The sequence below is a fragment of the Dreissena polymorpha genome, chromosome 12 (assembly GCF_020536995.1).
Source record: "Dreissena polymorpha isolate Duluth1 chromosome 12, UMN_Dpol_1.0, whole genome shotgun sequence".
NCBI classification, from domain to species: Eukaryota; Metazoa; Mollusca; class Bivalvia; order Myida; family Dreissenidae; genus Dreissena; species Dreissena polymorpha.
This window is the reverse complement of record NC_068366.1, coordinates 31,231,491-31,254,389: the sequence shown is the minus strand read 5'-3', so window position 1 is coordinate 31,254,389 and position 22,899 is coordinate 31,231,491. Positions and strand designations below refer to the sequence as shown.

At 35.1% G+C, this 22,899-nt stretch overlaps 1 protein-coding gene across 9 annotated transcripts in view; it reads right to left on the bottom strand.

Annotated features, from left to right (window-relative positions):
- The window catches only part of LOC127852364 (phosphatidylinositol-binding clathrin assembly protein LAP-like), a 71,882-nt gene extending 51,471 nt beyond the window's left edge, over positions 1–20,411 (bottom strand). For 6 of the 9 annotated variants that reach the window (XR_008036216.1, XM_052386319.1, XM_052386327.1 and 3 more), the window contains exon 1: positions 20,119–20,410. Coding sequence is in view for 8 of the 9 variants with exons in the window: in XM_052386319.1 (XP_052242279.1) it covers positions 20,119–20,257 (139 nt within the window). In the remaining variant the exon portion in view is untranslated. Of the gene's footprint in view, positions 1–20,118 lie in introns of all 9 variants that reach the window. The other 3 variants (XM_052386322.1, XM_052386320.1, XM_052386323.1) reach the window with 1 other exon arrangement.
- Between the last annotated feature and the right edge of the window lie 2,488 nt (positions 20,412–22,899).

The window sequence follows — 22,899 nt, the reverse complement described above, 5'->3', positions numbered from 1 at the left end:
ATGTTGCAGCATTATAGCGTCTATACTATAAAAAGACCAAATACTCACAAGAAACTAAAACTGATAGTGACAGAAATTATGCTACACTAGCTTATGATTGGCGTTAAGTCTAATACATACTAAATGCATTTTATTAGAAAGGAAGACTTAATAACAATAACCAATTATAATATAGAATATCATATACATGCTTTGTATGAATGTTTATACTAGTTATTACTCATTTTGTCAAGTCAATATGACACTATGATCATAAACAATTGATATACATGTACAGGTCAAGATCTTGCCAATCCATATTTATAATTATAGACTGATTGTTAAATGAATGCATGCAGAAAGACCAACTTTTTTTATGTATATTTAATCTGTACTATAATACATTGTAGCAGATGGTTTAACTTCCTTTCTACACTATATGCAGCTATTATTATTATTCATATTTTGAGCGTAAAAACAAATATTCCAAGAGTTTCATGTCATAACAATATAGATTAACAATAAATTGATGTCAGAATTTTGCTATTAACAGGGCAACAGATAAGGTTCGTTTTATCGTTTTTACGATTTATATTTGACAGAAAACAAATTGAAATTTAAATAAATCGTACAGAAAACGATTATGAAAATGGAAAACAAATTGAAATCGATTCTTTGTCGTTTTAGTTGTTCCGTTTTCTGCCATACCGCGTTTAATTATAATTAGTGTATTGTAACCTTTAGTATTGCCGTTATATTTTCAGTTAGTTCTTATAGACACCGTTTTGGGCCGGTGTCAATATTAAAAGTTACTTCCGCCGAAATAAGTTCGGGGAAAAGGTTCTCTGTTAAAGGCAGTGGGGTAAGGAAACTTTCATAAACGGCGAGCGCGCCCAATATTTTACAATTCGTTACGAGACCCAAACCGTCGGGAAAAGACATTGTGAAGAGTATACTATCACATTTAATAGCGCAGGTGGTGACAGATTCTGAAATATTCGGCTCAAAACACCGCTGCGATTCTGTGTCTCAAAAACTCACAACATCGTGATTTCAACTGGCTTGTCATTGATGGAGAGGGTTTTGCAATGTGAGTGTGCACTGAGACTGAAAGGCAGGAGTGTTGAAACTGGTTTAAACTGAATGACTCCATCATCCATTTGTGAATACACAATTAAAACTAATAGTTACAAACAACCATTGTCACTGTAAATTTATAATGACTTAATTGGAATAAGAGTTGCTGAGAATTATCAATAATAAAAAATTAAGCGCTAATCTGATCCAGAAATATATGTACATTTTGATCAAATTTAAAAAAAAACTAATTGACAAATAGTTTTGAGGGAAAAAACTAATTGTTAGAAAAAGCTTGCAGTGAAAACTAATTAACCTAAAATCTTATCTGTTGCCCTGATTAAGAAGAAAACAAACATTGAGTTATGCAAGCACTTTTTACAAGTCTATACATACACATGTATTGTGTACATTCGAACACATACACTTTTTTTATCTAAAACTAAGTCAAAGAACTGTTGTTTTTTTTTAAGAATTCAAGATCACTTGTTTGTATATGGTTTAATGGTTTTATAGAAAATACTGGATTCCTTTCCTCAATACCGGCAGGGGTGGTGAAATCTCAAAAAACTATACTTGTCCACGGACAACCATTTAGGAAATTTAACTTGTCCGTTGCTGAACTACACTTGTCCGTTAATGTTTATATAAATTATAAACGCATTTATTCATTAATGTAAAACAATGTGGAATATACCAAAACGAGAATGATTTGCTAGTTTTGTTTATTGTTGTATTTCAATAGTACATTCATTATAGCAGTATATTATAAACAATATAAAGACTTTCTAAAACGTTTAGTCTTGCAAAGCTAGTGTTATTAAAACATGTGTTGAACATAAGTACATCGTAATCTTAACAAATTAAACTAGTCCAATATGTCGACCTCATCAGACTGAGGCTCTGCGCCGCTACTGGTAGCAATTTGATTATAATCAACTGGTAACCATTGAAAATCTGTGAGCCAAGTTTCTTGAAAAGTTCTGGTGCGTTTACTTAGATCATATTTTTTATCATAATCTTTCTTAGTTTTTTTGGGAGGTGGACTGATCAAAGCTTCGGGTTTCTGCTCCGTTGTTGAAGATTTAAAAAAACTAAATGTTCCATTTTTACCATTAAAGTTGTCTTAAATAACAAGGTAGACCGTGTTTTGATTATCTTACTTTGATACTTTTTATTTCCGTCTGATTGTAAAAATAAAGAAACCAGTCTGTACACTGTCTTACAGTCGGGCCGAATGTTTAAAATGCGGCATGCCTCCTGGTCTCTTACAGAATAAGGGAGATCACTGCGCAGGAGAGTGCCCGTATTTTAGCTTGATTGCTCCGCAAATAGCACTGACAATGTAATCGCATGTCAACATCCCGTTTTGTAAAACTTAATTACGGCTTTAAAACAATGTATTTTTTTGTATACCTGGGCCCGACTTTAAAAAAACTTGTTGTCCACGGACAACTAATTGAAAAAAATCAGTTGCCCAGACAAGCAAATGTACGACTCTGGCAACTCGGACATTTGATTTCGCCACCCCTGACCGGTATGCACTTATTTAAAACATCAACAATTTTGTTGTTTATACTACATAAATACATTGTGTACATCAGTGTATCTCAAACCATAACATGATTTTAGCCGTGAGCAATACATGTATCACATTATACATTTGAATAAGAAGCATTGCTGATTTACAGTTTGCAGTTTAAGCATTAAGTCATATACACTTTTACATTTTAATCATTTTTTACTCCATTTTCAGAGCTCCAGATAAGGATTTTTGAAATTAGTAACGGTACTGCCGCTGACAGAAAGAAAAGGAGTAACGCTTAAAATCAATTAGTACCTGTACTACCATATCCAAAAATACAGGTAGAACTGTACTACCCGTGTTCTTGGATATTGAAGGTTGTATAACATACTTTACAGAGACATTTGCAGCAATTAAAATTAATATATGTAGTTCTTAAAAAGTAACTGTATTAGGTTTTAAATTCTGAATTATGATGCAAATACAACTACATATTCAAACTCATGACTAATACTATTTCTTCATTTTTCTTGTCAAGAAAACACGAGCCAACAAGTAAGCTAAGTAAATGAACACTTATATCACTGTCTCATCCGTTTCCCATCGTGTTTTCTAACGTTTTAAGCCACCGATGCATTGAAATCGTTTAATATTGGGGCGACAATGTCTTTGACTCTGGGTTTGCAGATTTAATGTCAGGATGGTTAGACGACACCGTATGTAGTCATTATATGACAACAAAGTGTTGTTTTGAACCGCTTTCGGTTACGCCAGCATTCCATTCGCGCAGACATTTTGTTTTTGACGGATTTACAAGTTACAGGAAATCACGCGACAGAATAGACAATAATATATGAACCCAGTCTACAACTTTTCGGTAATTAAATTAATGAAAAGCACCGTTAGGTTAGAGACTAAAAAATCACGCCGCGCTGACGCAGACGAATCGGTACGGCCAGATTTTTTTTCGTAAATGCGTAAAATGGATATTAAAGTCATAATTGTACGTCCAGTTTATAAGAATAAATGCGTAAATCTTCATAAAAAAGGCGTATTTACGGCTGTACGGCCCTTATCTGGAGCTCTGATTTTAGTCACACGTTAGAGATCAATTGCCAATAAGCTCATCATCAAAATCATGAAAATGGCTGCTGAAAAGACATTTAGAGTCTATAATGTTTATTAGGCACATTTTGCAAACCAGCAGTGTAGTTGTACAAAATTAAATGATGAAATGATGTCTCTATTGAGTGCTTATGACATATACATTAATAAATATTGAACTCAAAATTTAATCAACGGTTCAACCAGAAATATCTAAGTAGCAACCAATTATTGGATATAGAAATTAAAGACACGTCACCAGATTTTCATTTATGCTCACCAACAGAATGCTAAATGCTATGAATATCAGTCAATAAAGGCTACAATTTACTGAATAACATGTTGATAACTTTAAAATGGCTTGGCAAAACTTAAGGGAAACCCCTGTGCCTCTACTTGGAAATCATCATCGGCCAGTAGCAACAATTGTTCTCAAAGAAAGCCATTCAATCAGATCATGTGATTGGTTACCATTCAAGGAGCACAGAACCCTTAACACCATGCTAAGTTCCAATAGGACTGAAGCTGAATGAATGAACTGACGTTGGAGCTTTGTGCTGTATTGGTGGAATCGATAGCTCTGTTTGGAGTCTGGCATCTGGTCTTGGAAATCAATGACTCCAACTGTAGGCCTGTTTGATTTAGGTATTGCTATGATCAATATTCTGAAGACCTTGAAACAATATGTATTGCACTTGCACTGGTAATTCCCAGAGCTGTCAGTTTGTGTAACCTACATGTATGAATTGCCAATTGAGAAGGTGATGACATAGAGAATATTTGTTCATGTCAGTGTAAGATCGTTAGTTATTTCACGAGCGTTCATACAAAAAAATATTTTTCTATGATCACTCGTGAAATAACAAAAAACTCGTACACTGACATGAACAAATTTTCTGTTTCTTTTATGCCCCTTTCAAGAAAATAACTCTTTTACAATGTAAATAAACGGTGAAAAGCATAAAATAAAAAAAATTGTTGGATTCGGTAGAATGTCGAATTGAATTCACTCGTGATCATAGAAAAAATATATATAATTATTTATGAAAATCTAAAAATAGAAAAAGGAGTTCCGAAAATTTGTTTTAACCGGTGAAAATAACATTTAGTTTATTTTCACTGCTGTTATTTCACTGCATAAATGTCATATTTTATCATTATATAGGTATAAAAGCAAATCTAATAACATTCTGCTTCAAAGTCAGTAAAAGTACTATAATAGTACACTTTTACAAATGAATGCATGGGGGATTGGACCAAAACTTAATACAATATATATACATTATAAATTCAATATTACAAATTGGTAAAATGTATTGGATTAAGCCAAATTCCACTATTTGAAACAAGTCATGTCCATTGCTTTCTTGCTATATAAATACAACGCAAACACAAGCCATGTCATACATGTATTCGTTATTAAAATAAGATTGATCTTGTTACATGTATAGCTGGTTATATACTTAATTAAAACCATGATCAGATCAATGCTTCCTTTTGTATTGGTCAATACGCATTATAACCTATTAGTGTTTTTGTGTGTTGATTGCTTTTTCATGTAAATAAATGATCAAAATTAAAGTTAACTAAATGTAACCTTTACAAAGCCGTCTGATTAATTACACTACCTACAACTATCAGATTTCGTATCTAATATTCACTGAAATCGCAAAAGGGTTAAATTTTTCACTTAAAATGATAGCACAGTATCAAGTGTCAGTGAATAAGTCAAGCCCTATACCTTACATGTATGTACACATGTTTAATATGCCTTATCCTCACAGTTATGATTTAATCTCTCAGCAATAAAACACACAACATACTTAGAGAGTTTTTATGAAAAATTGTTGTATCTACTTTGCATTTATTTACCAAAAAAAATGTTTACTTCCTCTCAAACCTTACTATTACCATGTTGTGTATGCAGGGTATTAATTATTACAAAGTATTAATAAATACAATGTTTACTTTAAAGAAATATTATCATAATAAAGACAGTATTTACTAACTCGTTCATTATTTTCCAAGGAGGATTTTTCTCCAGACACCATTGACCAGTATACATAATTATATTAAAAGTTATTGAGAACAGTTCTTAAGCCTAGTTTTGATTTGAAAAAATAAATAATAAATCATACATGAATAATTTTCAATATTAAAAAGTGGAAGTATATATAGTTATGAAGTAGCATTTAGTAATTTATTAGTAAAATGAGTATTATACATTGAAAGGCAGCAGTGGCTACTACGTTTTTACCTTTTTACACTCAGAAACTCATTTTGACACATTTTAAGGTAGCGCACCTCTAATGGGCACATATCCAAATATAATCTAATTAATTATTTTCTTAATCAGCATCATTTCACTTAACTACATGCAAATTTGTAGGTAGGCTTTCCATGCTTTTTAAAAAAATATACCGATTTTTTCAAAACCACCCCCACGCTCGGCTTTTGTCCAGTTTATTTTCACCACTGGGGTATATAAAAGTTCCATAATTCATTCAAATTTCCAAATATGGGCATGCAGTTGGTGTGTACAGATGCTGTAAAGGTGTTTAAAGTTTAAACAAGATGAAATAAGTATTCTTTTACAGACATTTATTTTTTACAAATTTTTATCTATGGAAGAGCGCCATGAAATGTAAGTGATTTCAGCCAAGTAAAAATTGGGTCGGTTAAAAACAGTGTCATAAAATTCAAAATAGTATCATTTAAGTCATATTTTAAACTTAGTTTTTATAGAAACACTATATACATGCAAAAATACCAAGAACTAGACAGATTTACCGTTTACTTTTTGAAATAAAAATAAAAATGCAACATGCATGGTTCGTATTTTCAACAGTAAATCACCCAATTTCGCCATAACGTTGTTTTAATTTTAATAATTGAAGAATGTGCATAAAAATTGCAACATATTTAACAATAAATATAGCTTATATGCCATATTAAATCAAATTACGTTAGAAAATAAATAAAACGCGTCGCAAAAAAGTATACGTCGTCGGCAGGATTCGAGCCTGCGCGGGAATATCCCAAAAGATTGCTTGTCTATCGCCTTAACCACTAGGCTACGGCACCTAATAGTAGGCTCTTCAACCTTCGAAGAAATCGCGGGAAATCATTAGAGGTGCGCTACCTTAAGTCCTTTAGAAAATCAAATACATGTAAAATTTAAGTCCTTAAATTTCTTAATATATTCAGGTTTGAAAGGCATCATTTCCAACCCTCAAATACTTATGAGTAGCAAACAGCATTTTAACCTGAACAGACTGCGAGCTAATAATGCGGGTAAATATTTAGATTCTGTTCGAAAAGAGACTTGCGTGAATTCATACATGTACATGAAGCATTTATGTCATTGAAGAAAGTATTTAAATACTTTCATTATGTGAAGGTAAACTTACCTCTTATACGGTAATGTGCGATATAGTGCATATACATGTATATGGCAGTGTTTAGCCACGGAATACAATTCTTATGCGAAACACACTATAATTGATTGAAGTATGATATATGAGAGTAATTAAGCAGTAATACTCATTACAATACGCACACTTGAGAATGTTGTTGTCACAATCTTTCAGATCAACATATACACTGTACATGACAGTGCATGTCTATGACGGATTTGGCAACAATTAAATGATTGATCAATATAATCAATCCCAAATGTTATGTTGTTATCCAACCAGAAGCCATAATAAAATATATTTCAACTATCAGATAATGAATGGTAAACAATATGATATCATTCTAAAGAGAAATTACAATGGAAACTATTCAATAAAGGGAGAATTATCAGGGGTGAAAAATTCGGCTAGGCCGCTTGCCATAAAAAATTAACAATGAATTGGGGATGGTTATGTCTAAAACTGTACGTCTAAAATTGTAAAATGCAATAAAACTATAAAAAATGTTAGCTTGACATTGCATAAATTGCCTTCCTAAATCCTTCTTAAATAAATACTTTTGGAACCCAGAACTTTTACAAAAGAAACAAGATAAGTGTTTGTCAGAAATACTATGTCCCCTACTGCGCCGCTTTGAAGCTATATATTTGACCTTTGACCTTGAAGGATTACCTTGACCTAGACCTTGCATCACTCAAAATGTGCAGCTCTATGAGATATACATGCATGCCAAACATCAAGTTGCTTTCTGAAGCGAAATAGAAGTTATGAGCATTTTTTCGAAACCTAAATGCGAAACCTACATGTAAATGCAAAGTGTGACGGAAAGACAGACCAACGGACAGACGGTCCGATCACAGGGTATTTTTTTACTAAGAAAGTGACGCCGATATTCGGCGTCTTCCCCTACCAGAATTTTTCCCCTAAAAATACCATTTCCCCTCCAAAAATATAATTTTTCACCAAAATATAATATTTTACCCTCAAAGAAATGGTTTTTTTTCTTTTGGGAAGTCGACACTTATCCAATTTGTACCATGTACTACGATCTCGCTCTCTCTCTCTCTCCCGACGAACACTCAAATCTGGGAATCCCAGTGATTCTATATATAGCTCTAAATTACGTCATGGAAACCGGGCAACTAATGGTATTTATCATGTGACTATTTTACTGGATTCCGGTCTTGCGCGAGAAGGGTGTTTCGTCAATTAATTACCGGAAACCAGTCGAATTTTCATCCGGGTTATGTGAAAGCCAAGATATAAACGTTAAAACAGAAAAAGTCTCAAAATTGGCGTTCATACACGAACAAAATAAAACGTTTGGACTCGGAAAATATTAATTGCGTTGACGCATTTTTTAAGAATGAATCATCAAAAACCGTTGAAACCCAGCAGGATTTGGAGGTACATGTAATCAACATCGATTAATACTGTCGGATTATTGTAAAACTGAAAGTAGACAATCGGCAGCTGCCGCACCTTTCCCTTCCAATACTGTAGCAGATCTAGATCGTCAACCCATTCATCTTGAAATTGAAATCATAATATTGACATCATTCCCCGGCCCCAGTTGACATTATTAGATCTACACCTGCAACTTTATTTAGGACTTTGACTTTAATATCATACTTGTTCATGTGTTTAAGAACAAAAAGGTCAGAGACATGCCTCTTTTTCTAAAAAAAAAACCTGAAGTCTGTAGGTGAGTTATAGACATTGAAATGAACAGTTTTTATTTTTTCCCCAAATATGTCTCTTTCGTGCTCAATTTTCCCCTTTTACCCAGCGTCCAGCTTCTTCCCCTTTTTCTAAAAAAAAAACCCTGGATCACTATATGCCCTCCTGCGAGGGCATAAAAATAGAAAGTTGCTTGATGTAACCAGCCAATTCAATGGTATTTATTTATAACTTTACAAACGTAACCAACCGACAAAGGGAGAGGAAATTTTTGTTAACCATTCCCAGCTTGTGTATTCTTAAATGCAAAAGGATGCAACTGCTTCAGAACAATGATTGTTAACTAATATGTGTATGCAAAGTGGCACTTCCTTCCCATCAAAATTAGGATCAATTAAAGGGACCTTCAACCAGATTGACGAAAAAAATAAATGTTCTAAAATACCGTAATTTTTTACAATTATTAGTATATATTGATTAAAATATCACGACTTGTATATTACATTACTTGAAAAAGTTAGTAAGTTTTCATATTTTCAGTATTTTTGGTAATAAAATTTAACTGGGTATGTGTACCAGGTAACTACCAGTTAACTATAAATATGACAAGTAGATTGATCATCATCATCACGTGGTTACATACCCAGGAATGCAAATTGTGCATGCATAGTGAATTGTATATATTTTTTATATAAAATTATCAATCTACTTGCGTTATTAATAGTGTGTACATTGTTATGTCACCTATTTTCGCGATGTACTTTTTATTTCACATCGCGAAATTTTATTACCGAATATACTGATTTTTTAAAACTTTTTTCAAGTAATGTAACATACCAGTCGTGATATTTTAATCAATATAAACTAATAATTATTAACAAATATGGTATTTTAGAACTTTTCTTTTTTTCATCAATCTGGTTCACGGTCCCTTTAATAATAAAAGAAGAATTTTCAAAAACATTCGATTGTTCAGGTATTTTGTATCTTGTACTGTACGACATTAAAGACAATTTACTGGCATAATATTAAAATATGAATATCATATAAAACACATTATGAATTAATGTACTATTAATGTACTACTAATGTAATGCAAACGACATAGCATGGTTTTTTAATGGCTGGTTGAAAGTTCACATTTCCTAGGGGCAAGTAAGAATTTGCAATCACTTTAGTCCTACACAGTGTTTTTTGTTCAAAATCAGGGTTAGTATCTGACATGCTGTATGGCAAACTAGGGATACCAGAAGTCACTGCATCACTGAGAGCCAGACGCCTGAGGTGGTATGGGCATGTCGAGCGTGCCACCTCTTGCATCAATTCAATCTCGAAGATGGCCATTCCTAGTGCTAGAGGTAGAGGGAGACCAAGAAAATCTTGGTCTCACTGTATTAAGGATGACCTGCACACCTGTGGCATGGGAGACACTGACCCACAGAACAGAGGAGCGTGGAAATCAGGGGTTAGACGCTCTAGCCGCCTGCTGCCTACCCCAACTACTGGGACTAATTTCGCAGCAGATGACAAATAAACTCAGGATCAAGTCAAGTCAAGTATCTGGCCCCATTCCCAATGGAAAACAAGATGTGTTTGTGAAACACAATGTCCCCCTATATATGACCTTGACCTTGTGAAGGATGACCTTGACCTTGTGAAGGATGACCTTGACCTTTCACCACTCAAAATGTGCAGCTCCATGAGATACACATGCATGCCAAATATCAAGTTGCTATCTTCAATATTGCAAAAGTATTCATAAAATAAGCGATTTGGGCCACATATATTTGACCTCTGACCTTGAATGATGACCTTGACCTTGACCTTTCAACACTCAAAATGTGCAGCTCCATAAGATACACATGCATGCCAAATATCAAGTTGCTATCTTCAATATTGCAAAAGTATTCATAAAATAAGCGATTTGGGCCACATATATCTGACCTCTGACCTTGAAGGATGACCTTGACCTTGACCTTTCACCACTCAAAATGTGCAGCTCCATAAGATACACATGCATGCCAAATATCAAGTTGCTATCTTCAATATTGCAAAAGTATTCATAAAATGAGCGATTTTGGCCACATATATTTGACATCCGACCTTGAAGGATGACTGACCTTGACCTTTCACCACTCAAAATGTGCAGCTTCATAAGATACACATGCATGCCAAATATGAAGTTGCTATCTTCAATATAGCAAAAGTTATTGCAAAATGTTAAAGTTGGCGCAAACAGACCAACAGACAGACAGACAGGGCAAAAACAATATGTCCCCCACTACTATAGTGGGGGACATAAAAAAATATTTTTTTTCCAAATGGGACATAAAATTCAAAATTTAAGGTTGCAAACAAACAAAAATATTTTTAGATTAACATTTTGTTAATCTCCCATCCAAGTCTACAAGTTACACTTTATTAAATTTTTTAATTAAAACTCTTTAATTCTCATTTTTGAAGCATTTGTTTGCACACAAAAAAAAAACACAAATTTCCCAATGTTGGTCAAAACATCGCGATTTTTTCCGGCCCAAAGGAACCAGGCCCCATTCCCAAACTGGTGAAAAAACACTGCTACATGGCAATAGCATTTGCTAAATTGTGCACCCCTAGCTGATCATCGTGAAATCAGATTGGAAGTATTAGAGCACTTTCCCCTAGATACAGATCTACAGACAGCTCAGTTTCTTTGCAAGTGCACAATTTTAAAGGCAGTCATTACAGTGTGTGTTTTATGGTTCAAATTTCAGACCCATTTCCAATGGAAAAAAAGTATATACTTTTACCAAATGGGAACTAAACATTCAGAATCAAAGGTTTCTAATAATAACAAGAAACCGTGAGAGACGGGTGATGCTCCCCAAGGGGTTTTTTGGTCACAATATTGCACTATATATTCAGATAAAAGGAAACGTCTTGAGGGGCATAACTTTGGACAAAATAATACGATAGATGGTTTAGCAACTTGAAAATTTCAAAGAGCCATAACTCTCTAAATAAATCATCTAACCAGAACCCACAAATAACATGCGCATCTCCTTAAGGTAGTTAAGCTTCCTATAAAGCTTCATTGAATTCCAGTCGGTAGTTGGGGAGAAATAGCCCAGACAAGAATTGCACTATATGTGCAGTTTATAGAAAATTTCAAAGAGCCATAACTCTGTGAAAAATCATCCGACCATAACCGGCTGATAATATGCACATCTCCTGTTGGTAGTGAAGCTTCCCATAAAGTTTCATTGAATTCCCGTAATAAGTTGCTGAAAATAGCACGGACAAGAATTGCAATATATGTACAATGGAAAATTTCGAAGGGCCATTACTCTGTGAAAAATCATCCGACGAGACCTGGCTGATAATATGCAAATCTCCTCTTGGTAGTGAAGCTTTCCATAAAGTTTCATTGAATTCCGGTCATTAGTTGCTGAGAAATAGCCCGGACAAGAATTGCACTATACGTACAGTTAATGGAAAATTTCAAAGGGCCATAACTCTGTGAATAATCATCCGACCAAAACCGGCTGATAATATGCACATCTCCGTTTGGTAGTGAAGCTTCCCATAAAGTTTCATTGAATTCCGGTCATTAGTTGCTGAGAAATAGCCTGGACAAGAATTGCACTATATGTACAGTTAATGGAAAATTTCAAAGGGCCATAACTCTGTGAAAAATCATCCGACCAGAACCCGCTGATAATGTGCACATCTCCTCTTGGTAGTGAAGCTTCCCATAAAGTTTTATTGAATTCCGGTCATTAGTTGCTGAGAAATAGCCCGGACAAAAATTGTGCACGGACGGACGGACAGACGCATGGACAGACGAAGCGGCGACTATATGCTCCCCCAAACATAAATTTTAGGGGAGCATAAAAATATATTTAAACAAGAGCTGTGTTTATGAAACACAATGCCCCCTACAGCGCGGCTTAGAAGCCATATATTTGACCTTTGACCTTGAAGGATGACCTTGACCTGTCACCACTCAAAATGTGCAGCTCCATGAGATACACATGCATGCCAAATATCAAGTTGCTATCTTCAATATTGCAAAAGTTATGACCAAGGTTAAGTTTTGGGACACACAATGACAGACACATACAATGACAGACAGACAGGCCAAAAACAATATACCCCCGATCATTTGATCCACCCCGGGACATAAAAAATATAACAAGTCTCAACATTCAGTTCATCTCCCATACAGTTATATGAGTTGAACCTTAGTAAATGAAATATTGAAATCAATTTAATTTTGAATTTACTTAATGTTAGCAAAAACAAAACCATTAATATCCCAAGAACGCGATTGTTCCAAATCCAAAGGGATCAGATCCCATTCTAAAATTATATTTAAACAAGAGGGCCTGAAAGGCCCAAAGTAGCTCACCTGAGATAACAAGATATTATTGGGACAAATCTTCTGACCAAGTTTCATCCAAGATATTATTGGGATGAATCTTCTGACCCAGTGTCATGAAAATCAGACAATAAATGAGGCCACTATAGTGTTAACAAGATTTTACTATAGCCATATAAGGAAAAATGCCCCGCCCCTTGGCAGCCATCTTTTTCAAGCAAACCTATCCATTTTCGAACTCATACAAGATATCATTGAGACCAATCTTCTGACCACATTTCATGAAGATTGGACAATAAATGTGGCCTCTAGAGTGTTAACAAGGCAATTGTTGATGGCGCACGACGGATAAAAAAAGCTCACCATAAGCACATTGTGCTCAGGTGAGCTAAAAAAAACACTGCATTAATTAATAAGCTTGCACTGTTGTTGAAAATGAAAAATCTTTTCTATTTTTTAAGCATGTGTACATCTTCGATAATAATGTTTAGAAATATATGATTTCACGTGCAATATAGCAGATATACAATGTATTCATCACACATGTACATTGTCCGAAAACTGATAATGATCAAAACTATTTTTGAATGTTTATATTATCAAACCGATGACAGAAAAATCAGAATAAACAGCAAATGTATTTTGATGACAAAATGTGCTAATTTTTTTTGTTTTGGCAGATTATTTTTATTTTTAAGAAAAGTTAAGATTTCTTTTCAATAAAAAAATGGCTAATTTAAGATGAACCTATTGAAGTCATTGGCTCATTACGCAATTGGCCATTTGCATGTACTTTTATCACATGCTTGTTTAACATTGCACATGTACTTAATTTATGATGCAATTGGCCATATATGTACTCTTACCTTTGTCAAGCAGTATTACTTGAGAGATGTTATTTATTTGTTGTATATTTTACCCAATATCTGACATACATTACGTTGCTTGAGGACCTTCCAGTCCTAACAGCAAGATTTGTGCACCCAGGCCATAATTATTACATTTAAGACTTACTTAATTGATTGTATAATTAATTATTCCAGGCACATACAACTACTATAGGTTACAAGTTACAAATTACCATATTCCATTCATAAACATTTGCTTATTAAACATGACAGTAACTTACATTTGTGATTATCAGTCGCGCAAATTAAAATGCATTGTATGTGAATAATTGTATTCATTAAAACCACTATTTTTGAGTACGATGACCAACAGAATGAGGGCAGTTACTGCTGTATTTAAATTTTATTCAAACAAAAAATTGTAATGTACTTCTTTTAGAGCATTTTTGCACTCTAATTTCGATTCAGTGTGTGTGGGTTTTTTTTCAAAATGGGGTCCAGTATTCAGCTCTATTCCCTTTTGAAAAAAGTGTGGTTGTTTTTTCCAAATGGGAACAAGCAAAAATTATACCCAATTGAAGGTTTAAACAAGAGCTGTCACCATAGGATGACTTATGCCCCCTTTAAATGCTTGATAGAAGTTATGAGCTTTGTTGGAAACCTAAACACAGATTTCGAAACCTAAACGCGGACCCTAAGTTCAAGGTCAAGGTCACAGGGGTTAAAATGTGTGTGCGTATGGAAAGGCCTTGTCCGTATACACATGCATACCAAATATGAAGGTTATATCTCAAGGGACATAGAAGTTATGAGCATTTCTCAAAACCTAAACGCAGATTTCGAAACCTTAACGCGGACCCTAAGTTAAGGTCAAGGTCACAGGGGTAAAAAAAATGTGTGCGTATGGAAAGGCCTTGTCCATATACACATGCATACCAAATATGAAGGTTATATCTCAAGGGATTTATAGAAGTTATGAGCATTTTTCAAAACCTAAACGCAGATTTTGAAACCTAAACGCGGACCCTACGTTCAAGGTCAAGGTCACAGGGGTTATTTTTTTTGTGCGTATGGAAAGGCCTTGTCCATATACACATGCATATACCAAATATGAAGGTTATATCTCAAGGGACATAGAAGTTATGAGCATTTTTTTAAACCTACATGTAAACGCAGATTTCGAAACCTAAACGCGGACCCTAAGTTCAAGGTCAAGGTCACAGGGGTAAAAAATTGTGTGCGTATGGAAAGGCCTTGTCCATATACACATGCATACAAAATATGAAGGTTATATCTCAAGGAACATAGAAGTTATGAGCATTTTTCGAAACCTAAACGCAAAGTGTGACGGAAAGACAGACAGATGGACAGTCCGATCACTATATTCCACCTTTTCTTCGAAAAGGGGTCATAAAAAAAAAATTTGTTTAGATCTCAACATTTTGTTCATCTCCCATTCAGCTATATTAGTTTAACCTCCATACATATAATACTGATAACACTTTTTTTCTCAACTTTGAAGCATTTTTTGGCAAAAAACAACAACACTCATTTCCCAATTTTATTCCAAACGCCGCGAATATACCAAATCCAAAGGAACCCGACCCCATTCCCAATTTCTTGCATACAAGCTCAGTGATTTTTTTGCCCAAAATAACAGCCGATATTCGGCTGCTTCCCAATTGCAAAAAATGAAGTTTTTTCCCAAAAACTTGATTAAAATTTCCCAAAAAAAAGACAAAATTTTCCCAATAAAGCCAATAAGATTACAATGTAATTTAGCACTAATTTCGAACGAGTGCCGATCGAGCTTGTCAAGTCGTCGCTGAACGACAACTGACTTACGTATTGTTCGCGAATTTAGCTGAATACAATTTTACGTTGCTATCCACATATCTCTCTATATTGCGGAGGATACCGACGATAGTCGATGTATCCCGATTGTAAACGCGTGTTTTTACACACGGTCAAGATGGCGGAAAGCAGACGAGAAATTTGCGATGAGCGGCGAAAAAAATAAATAGCATTCAAATTAACAACGGATATCAAATGGTTATTAAGGAATAATTGAATGTGTGTGTCCATTAACGCAAAATACAACGTTTGAGATAAAAACAACAAATATTTATTAGAAATCTTCACAGTGAATGTGCATCACGGAAATCAGTGTTGGGAAATTGGAGTTAGTCTACCGATACTCACAAAGTTAATGCATTAAAGATGACTATCGTTCGAAAATGGAAAGAGACAAACATGATATGATTTATATGTTAGTGGATCTGTGTATAATCAGATTCATATGCATATTCTGCTTTATTATGTTTGTCACGCTTTACAGTTTACTGAAATAGCATTGAACGGAGGATGTCAAGTGCAAGATGTTGAAAGGTAAAAAATGAAATAAATTATTTTAACTCCATTTAATATATCATTGACATAGCAAGACCACTAAAGCGTGTTTTTTTTAAATATTTGTTAATGTTTTCACCATATGATATTTAATTTTAAAAAATTACTGAATTAAATTCTTACTGTTAAAGAGGTTATGATTAAATGGTATATTTAAGAATCTATATAGATTATTGCAAGTTCAATATGCATGTGGAAGGATATTAACTTAACATAATGTCTTCATTGTAAGAACACATTAAATTAGCACTTTATAATACAAAAATGCTGTCAAACATACTTTAATAATTTTAATTCTGTTCTTATAATCATATTTATAATGTTTCCCAATTCCATGGTTTATCGCGCTATTTTTCCCAATTTTATGGTTTATCGCGCTAATTTTCCCAATCCAAATGGCACAGGCTGTAACAAAAAAAAAAGCAAATAAAATCACTGAAGCTTTCTACACTAACAGCATTTTGCAGATGCTGTGTCTGAGGGTGAACTGTATATGATTAAACTTATAACCTATTTTCACTTAGGCACTAAAGATAATAATGACAACATACAACCATATCCCTCAAAGTCATTTTAAGTTAAATTAACCATATTAATGTCAGCATCTGTTTGTATTGATTTTGATAACAATCCATCATTATCAGTGGTGTACTTTATGCTTAACCTAACACATTTACAAGTGTATCAAAGTTCCACTCACAATTTAAATTATAAACAATACAACATTGTGACATACTGATGACATGGCCATGCTGTCTGTCTGCTTTTGATTAATAATTAAAAAAAATAAATATTAGTCTTAATTATATTTGTAATCCATAACATATAAATTAGGGAGTTTAATAATTTGATGCTATTCATAAACTAATACATGTAACTTTATTTCAAAATGATAATAGTATTAATAGTATTAATACTTCATTGCCCTAATGTGGCCCCAGTTTGGCAACAACTTTTTGACTTGGCGAACATAAGTGGCGACAACTTCAATCCCTGAGAGGGAACCACGACTTCTTAGTCATATACTGTACCAATTGGGGCAAATATGCGCTAAAATCCCTGATATTGGGAAATTTCGCTTTTGGAATGAAATTGGAAAAAAATTGTTCCCTTTTGCAGTGTTTTTTTTTTTCCTAAATTGGGGCAGTTCCTGTTATGGGTACTTTATAAAGAAGGAAAATAGAACATTTAGCCAATCATTCTTGTCCTCAATCATTTCATAATGAGGAATCTAAGACCTCAACTAAAGATTCTGAATTTGTACATGTATCACATATGTTGTTGTGTATAACTTGACTATCAAATAATCAGGGGCGACTTGATCTTACTAGGATGTTTTTTTTTAAAGAAATTTGCAACTTGTCAGTTAAGTATTTAAATAGAAATTCCATCAATGTTAACCTGTAAGTTCATGCTCTGTCACAACACTGACAACAGAGACACTAAAAAAAAAACATGGAACATCCCAAAGTAACACAATAGTCTAGAGCTGCATAAAAGTTAGCCAATATATTCCAGCACAAATGACATGTTACCCAGAGGTAAGGCCAGAGAAATGGGGCTTCCCTGTGACAGTTATCTCAATGTTACCTTGGGACACTTGATAAACCACCCAGCTTCACTCTAATCAAGCAGCTGATTGAGCTATCAGAGATCTGACGTCAATTATACCTGCATCACAACTATCACAGCTACAATCTGGACTAACAATGTTATCAGGGATGAAAATTGCTGAGTTGAAGTAATCTAAAAAGTTTTGATTTGCTTATTAAATAGAATATTTTGAGATATTATCACCTGATTAGTATCACTGAAACCAAACAATGCAGAGTAATAAAAAAATAAAAATATATAGCTTAATAAGGCACAATGCTATTTTGATTGGGACTCAATCGACACAAAAATAATTAATTTTCATCCAGTTAATGAATTCAAGGTTTGGCCCCAAAAATATTGCCAATAAAAGAAGTAGCTTAATATTTGCAAAGGGCGACCCTTGTTCTGCAACTACTTATGGGCCAAATGTTGACAATTCTCCAAACACAACCACTGTCAATAGGCAATAGTTAATTTTACATATTAATTATCAATTGTGTGCGTGTCTATGTACAGTACACTCCACGCGTTTTCCCCAATTTCCCTCCATACTCCGCGGTGATTGACCTGGAGGGAGATTAAGAAAATCCCGCCAGACGCGGCGTTTGCATGATTTTGGACGCGGTGGTTAATGATCGGCAAAACTGATAAGCCGACGCGGTGGCCCTCTGCGTCGGAAATATACATGATGACTGTATATTGGAAGCATTTGTAAACGTCGTGTTAACATTAAAAATCGTAGTGTGTTTCGGTTTACTAATTATTATTCTCATTTGGAAATTTTACAGAACATTTATTCTTGTCTTATATGTGTTATGATTTAAATATTAACTTGTCAAATGTCTTATATTCATTCATATTGTAGACGTACCTGTGAATTAAAAATCATAATTTCTATACGTATTAATTTTCTATACAATTATCTTTTTTATACATGTACTACAGTATTTAAACAATTTTTTATAACAATTTTTTATTTTTTGGCATGCCCAGTAGCACACTGCTAACGCGGCGTTGCGCGGCGGTCACTGATAAGAGCGGAAATTGTCTGCATTTACCGACTAGGCTAAAGTAATACACGCCGCGGGAATAAGCGAACGAGGCGTAACGCCGAGCGTTTTATCGAGTTCACCTCGCTCTCTCAACGCCGCGTGAACACTCGCTAGCAGAAAAGACACCGCGGAGGGAGCGCTTTTTTTGGGGGAAACGCGTGGAGTGTACTGTAAGATTAATCCTCTTAGCTCAGTTGGTAGTGCAATACGCTAGTGTTCAGGCAGTTGTGGGTTTGAGTCCGCACTGGGAATAATTTTCCTCTGAGGCTAATATCTGTCTCCGCCAAAGTCAGGTATCCATGACTGGTAATCTTGTAGCTATTTCTGGCCAAGACTTTATTTAATAGGCCATTCAAGCATAAAAAGGTACTTTTCCATAATTTTAACCCGCTATGCAGTGATATTTTTACAAATTTTCTCATCTGAGTCCTGGGACACGATAACATGAAAATCTATGAGTCCCCTAATTGAAAGAATTAGTCCAAATATTTAACGATATTGTTTTTTGTGAAATTTCAATGCATTTTTGGGACTCACTCATTCAAAACTTTAAGTTTGCATCCCCAGAGGTTTTTGTGAGTCAAGGACGCAGGACTCGCAGGTAAAAAAATCACTGCTATGACTACCAGTATTCTAGTAAAATTTACTGGCCCTCATACATTTTTACTGGCATAGTCTTAAGTCCTTTGAGTCTGAAGCAGGGCTTTTCATTAGGAAATTGGGAAGAGGCCCTAGAGCCTTCATATTGCGAATTTCATGCGCGATAACTGCTCATTTTGGGAGGACCGTGTTTTTAAAACATGGTCTTTTTCATTGTGCAGAAGTATTAAAATACTACGTCTACTGGTTTTTACTGACAAATTCTCGTTTTGAGACAAGCAAAACTACCACGTCGTATGTAATTGTGATCAAACGTAAAAAAATGTTTAAAGTGAAAATCGATTTATTAAAATGTCCCACATTGTGACACTGACAGTTACACGGGATTGTCATTTATTAGGACGGCTAAATTTCTGATGAATTCAAACAACACGGCCTTAATCCGCTGATTGTTAGCTGTAGGCCTACTTACAATCCAAATGCTTTCGCTTTGGTCCCATCAATTCTTCGGTCGTTGCTTTGCAAACCGTTTTGGCCAAACCTTGTCCAGCAATGGTGTGTTTGGCCGCCGTTACACGATCCATTACGCTCTGCCCCGACTTGGTAGCCATATCTCCTTCTGTGGTTAGAAATAAATTAATCCCGAGGGTCTAAAGACCCCCTTAAAGTCAACACATTAGCTTAAAAACACCGTACTTTGGGAAGGGGTGGTTTAGTAACACCGACTAAGATGGCGCACCAAAAGGACAAAATTAGATGCATCACGTGACTTTGGGCGACAACTCTTACGCCGTCAACATCCAACAATTGGATTGCTTCCCGTGACTCGTAATACAATTTAACGTAATCATAGTGTTCATTTGGATCTATAAGTCTCTTACGTTATGCTTTATATGATTCTATTCTTTAATTATTCTGTTATTTACTTAAATAGGTATACAATTTGTATATCCAATCGCCAACAAACAATAACAGAATAGTAAAACTATAGACCAGTTCATTGTTATTGTTTTGATCAAAGACCTGTTGAAAATTGTTGTTCAGATTTTATTTACAGGTCCCACGCCCCTTCACGGAGTCATGTTAGCTGGACCTGCACCTGTGACCTTTCAGGAGGAAAAGATTAATTTTGAGCCAAAGTAGGTCAAATTTACCCCAGCTGCCCGGGTATTCGCCAAAGATGTAATTTAGATCCAATAGACCAGTGCACGGTGGCCAATGAGATCTTAATGACTGCAGCACACCGCTCTGCCTTTATGGCCACTCTCGCTGTCACCGGCCGTCGTCTTTTTCCCCGAGACAGTTTCCCCAGTGCGTTGAGCGTACTTTGTACCGCTGTCCCGGGGATCCTCCCCGGGAGGGGGTGGGGGGGGGTAACTTCCCAAATTTTAGGGTAGGGGTGTCCCGCTGAGACTTTCGAAATGTGACCCATTTTTATACCGGAACTCTGATAAAGTAGACCCATTTTATACAAGATTTTGAAAAAGCATACCCAGTTGTATACGATACCATTGAGAAAGTGGACCCATTTCAATACAAGAAGTTTGATGAACTGGACCCATTTAAAGACTAGAATTTGATAAAGTGGACACATTTCATACTATAATTTAAATCTCTTTCATATCAATACAGTATACTTATTGAATTTGCTATTATATCTTTCCCGCTACTGAAATTTACTTTTTGATATCCATATATACAAGAATGACATTTATCATACCCATTTTGATACTGATACTTTCAAATCTATATGAATAATTTATATACAAGCAAATTTCTGATTTCTATACCCATATCTATACTCAAAACCATACCCATATCTATAATTTTAGTCGAAAAACACACCCCATAAAATCGGCACACCCCTATATACCCGTATAAAGGAAGTTACACCCCCCGAGGGTCCCTCAATAAGGCCACCCCCTCGATGTTCTGGTGACGTACTCCGTGCATAGTCAGAGCAGCCCCAGGTCCGCCACATATTTCCTCCGCACTGGTGATCTCGCTGTCCCACTGTTCCCGTCCCTCTACAGACGGGACCTCTGGCAGGTCTGGATCAGCGAACTCCCGACGATAAACAGCGGTTGACTACACCGCTGCATCTTGGAGAAGATAGCAATCCCAGCAGTGTGGAAGTCGTCCGGCTCGAGGGTGGCAGACTCAGCTGGATTAGCAGAGCCACCCAGGTGGCTCAAGAAGTTCCCTCAAAGAAGATCCTCTGCGGGTGACTCTCGCCTCGGTCGCGACGCGCAAGCTCCAGCTGCTGACCGAGGATCAAAGACCTGTGTGTGAATGTCAGAGTTTATTTACAGGTCATCGCTGCGTCTTCACGACTACCTTCTGTGCTGACCTGACCCTGTGACCTTTCAGGGGAAAATATTTTAATTTTGAGCTAAAGTAGGTCAAATTTACCCCCCACTGCCTGGGTTTTCGCCGAAGATTAATTATTATTATTATTATTATTATTATTATATTATTGTTTTTAATACAAATACACTAGTGCACTGTGACCTTATCGTTCACTGGTAAAAAAAAAAATAAAAAAATATTACAATAACAAAAAATGAAAATCATATTAGATTCAATATACTACAAAATAGATACATGATAAAGTATATCTTTCTTTCGTTGATTGTTTAAATGTTGTCCTATTATAACCATAATTAGTATTGTAAACATCATCATCATTAACACCAGCATCACAATCATCACTAAGATTAACATAACGATCATTATCATCATTACCATTATTATCACCACTATTATTATCATCATTATTATAACTATTACAATTTATGATTTAATTTGTTTATAGTTTTGCTTACGGAATTGAGTGCTTTTATTGTGCTCTCCGCCCCAGGAGAGGTGTTAGTGGGGGTTCGAGCGGGATACAGGAAACGCCCCGCTTCCAGAGGCGTTCCTGGTTCTTTTAAGTGCCCGGTGTAGAGCACCGATACACTGCAACCCCGTTTAACGTCCCTCGCGGAAAACATGTTAGTTAGTTTGGTTAGTATTAACAGTATTAGTTGGATCAATAATAACCATATATAAAGGGGCAGTGAATCTTTAGCAAATTGCAGAGTTGGTATACAGCTTCCTTCCTAAATTAGACTGTTTTCTCATTGCCCATATATATCAAATATCATGCACTATAAGTCAAATAATATGAAAAGTACGAGAGAGCATGCGATAGACAAGAGAAGAAACCGCCACCGTTGGTTTTATGTTTTCGTTTGATTTGATTTGCATTCAT